Source organism: Corvus kubaryi, unplaced genomic scaffold (genome assembly GCF_017639235.1).
Source record: "Corvus kubaryi isolate FWS band 111438036 unplaced genomic scaffold, C.kubaryi_AGA036_p1.0 36745, whole genome shotgun sequence".
NCBI lineage: Eukaryota > Metazoa > Chordata > Aves > Passeriformes > Corvidae > Corvus > Corvus kubaryi.
The window spans coordinates 3,482-5,343 of record NW_024580936.1 but is presented as its reverse complement, the minus strand read 5'-3'; the positions used below and the strand labels follow the sequence as shown (position 1 = coordinate 5,343).

General features: G+C 63.7%; 1 protein-coding gene across 1 annotated transcript in view; it reads left to right on the top strand.

Annotated features, from left to right (window-relative positions):
* Window positions 1–1,862, top strand: part of CUNH2orf42 (chromosome unknown C2orf42 homolog) — a gene marked incomplete at its 3' end in the record, with an annotated part of 7,621 nt that overhangs the window by 2,692 nt on the left and 3,067 nt on the right. The window contains exon 4 of the mRNA XM_042020070.1: window positions 539–676. Within this exon, the coding sequence (XP_041876004.1) occupies window positions 539–676 (138 nt within the window). The remainder of the gene's footprint in view (window positions 1–538; window positions 677–1,862) is intronic.

Below are 1,862 nucleotides of genomic sequence, written 5' to 3'. Positions count from 1 at the left end.
CCGGGGCAGCTCCCTGGGGTCACATCCAGCTGTTGGAGCCTCTGGAGCGGCTCTGTGGGGTCACATCCAGCTGTTGGAGCCTCTGGGGCAGCTCCCTGGGGTCGGATCCAGCTGTTGGAGCCTCCGGGGCAGCTCCAGGGGGTCGGATCCAGCTGTTGGAGCCTCTGGGGCGGCTCCCTGGGGTCAGATCCAGCTGTTGGAACCTCTGGAGCAGCTCCGTGGGGTGTTGGGCTCTCACTTGCCCTGGGCCCGTGGGGGTCACTGGGGCTGGGGGGTGCCCGGGTACTGTGAGTGACCAGCGGGTGCCGGGGCAGCCCCGGGGGCTGTGAGTGACCAGCGGGTGCCGGGGCAGCCCCGGGGGCTGTGAGTGACCAGCGGGTGCCAGGGCAGCCCCGGGGGCTGTGAGTGACCAATGGGTGCCAGGGCAGCCCCGGGGGCTGTGAGTGACCGATGGGTGCCGGGGCAGCCCCGGGGGCTGTGAGTGACCAGCGGGTGCCGGGGCAGCCCCGGGGGCTGTGAGTGACCAGCGCTCCCTCAGGGCCGCAGGGGCCCGGGCCCCTCCTGGCTCCGGACCCGGCTCATCCCGGCCCCAGGAGGAGCAGCCTGAGGAAGCCGCCGGCCGCCTCCTCCTCATCCTCCTCTTCTTCATCCTCCTCCTCCTCGCTGAAGAGACACGGTGAGCACTGGGTTTGCGTGGGTTGATGTGGATTTTGGGAAGGAATTCCTGGCTGGGAGGGAATTCCCAGAGGGGTTGTGGCCATGCCTGGATCCCTGGGAGTGCCCCAGGCCGGGCTGGAGCGCCCTGGGACAGGGGAAGGCGATTGAAGGGGATTCAGTGGGATGGGATTTAAGGTTCCTTCCACCCCAAACCGTTCCAGGATCCCGTGGGCTGCTTCGGATGGGATTTTGGGATGGGATTTTTGCCTGTGAGGGTGGCGAGGTTGCCCAGAGGAGAGCTCGAGCCCCTTGCAGGGCCTGAAGGGGCTCCAGGAGAGCTGCAGAGGGACTGGGGACAAGGCATGGAGGGACAGGACACAGGGAACGGCTTCCCAGTGGGAAAGGGGAGATTGAAATGGGATCTTGGGAAGGAATGAGGGTGGGGAGGGGCTGGGCTGGAATTGCCAGAGCAGCTGTGGCTGCCCCTGGATCCCTGGAGGTGCCCAAGGCCAGGCTGGAGCCATCTGGGATAGGGGAAAATGTCCCTGCCCATGGCAGGGGTGGGATGGGTTGGGGTGGGATGGGTTGGGATGGGATTTAGGGTCCCTTCCAACTCAAACTATTCCAGGGTTCCAAGTGCAGGTTTAATGGGATATTGAGAAGAAATATTGGGTGTCCCTGGATCCCTGGAGGTTGGAACAACCTGGTCTTGGGGAAGATGTCCCTGCTGGAGCAGGATGAGCTTTAGGGTCCCTTCCACCCCAAAGCACTCCCTGATTCCATGAGTTGTTTGCGTTGGGTTTGTGTGGGATGTCGGGAGAGGAAAAGTCCCTCCAGCACCGTGGAATCCCGTGGGTTTCCCCACAGCCCTGTGGGAACCCCTCTCTCCACACTGGCACTGCCCCGTGCCAGGCCAGCAGCCTCTGCTTGCTGCTCTTCCTGCTCTCGGCTTCCCTTTGGCCTGGAAATTGGTACAAATCCCTCGTTCTGCTTTTCCCTGGCATGGAGCTTGCCCATCCTGCCCCAGAGGGCTGGTTCAGCTCCCACAGAGCTCTGGGGGGCAAGGTTTGGATCAGGGTGGCATCAGGGTGGCATTCCAGTGTCCCCTGTCTCCTGCAGGCTTTCACCAGGCTCTGGATGAATCCCAGGTGTCCCTGTCCCTTCAGGAGTGGCATTCCAGTGTCACAGAGCTCTGTGGGGTTGTG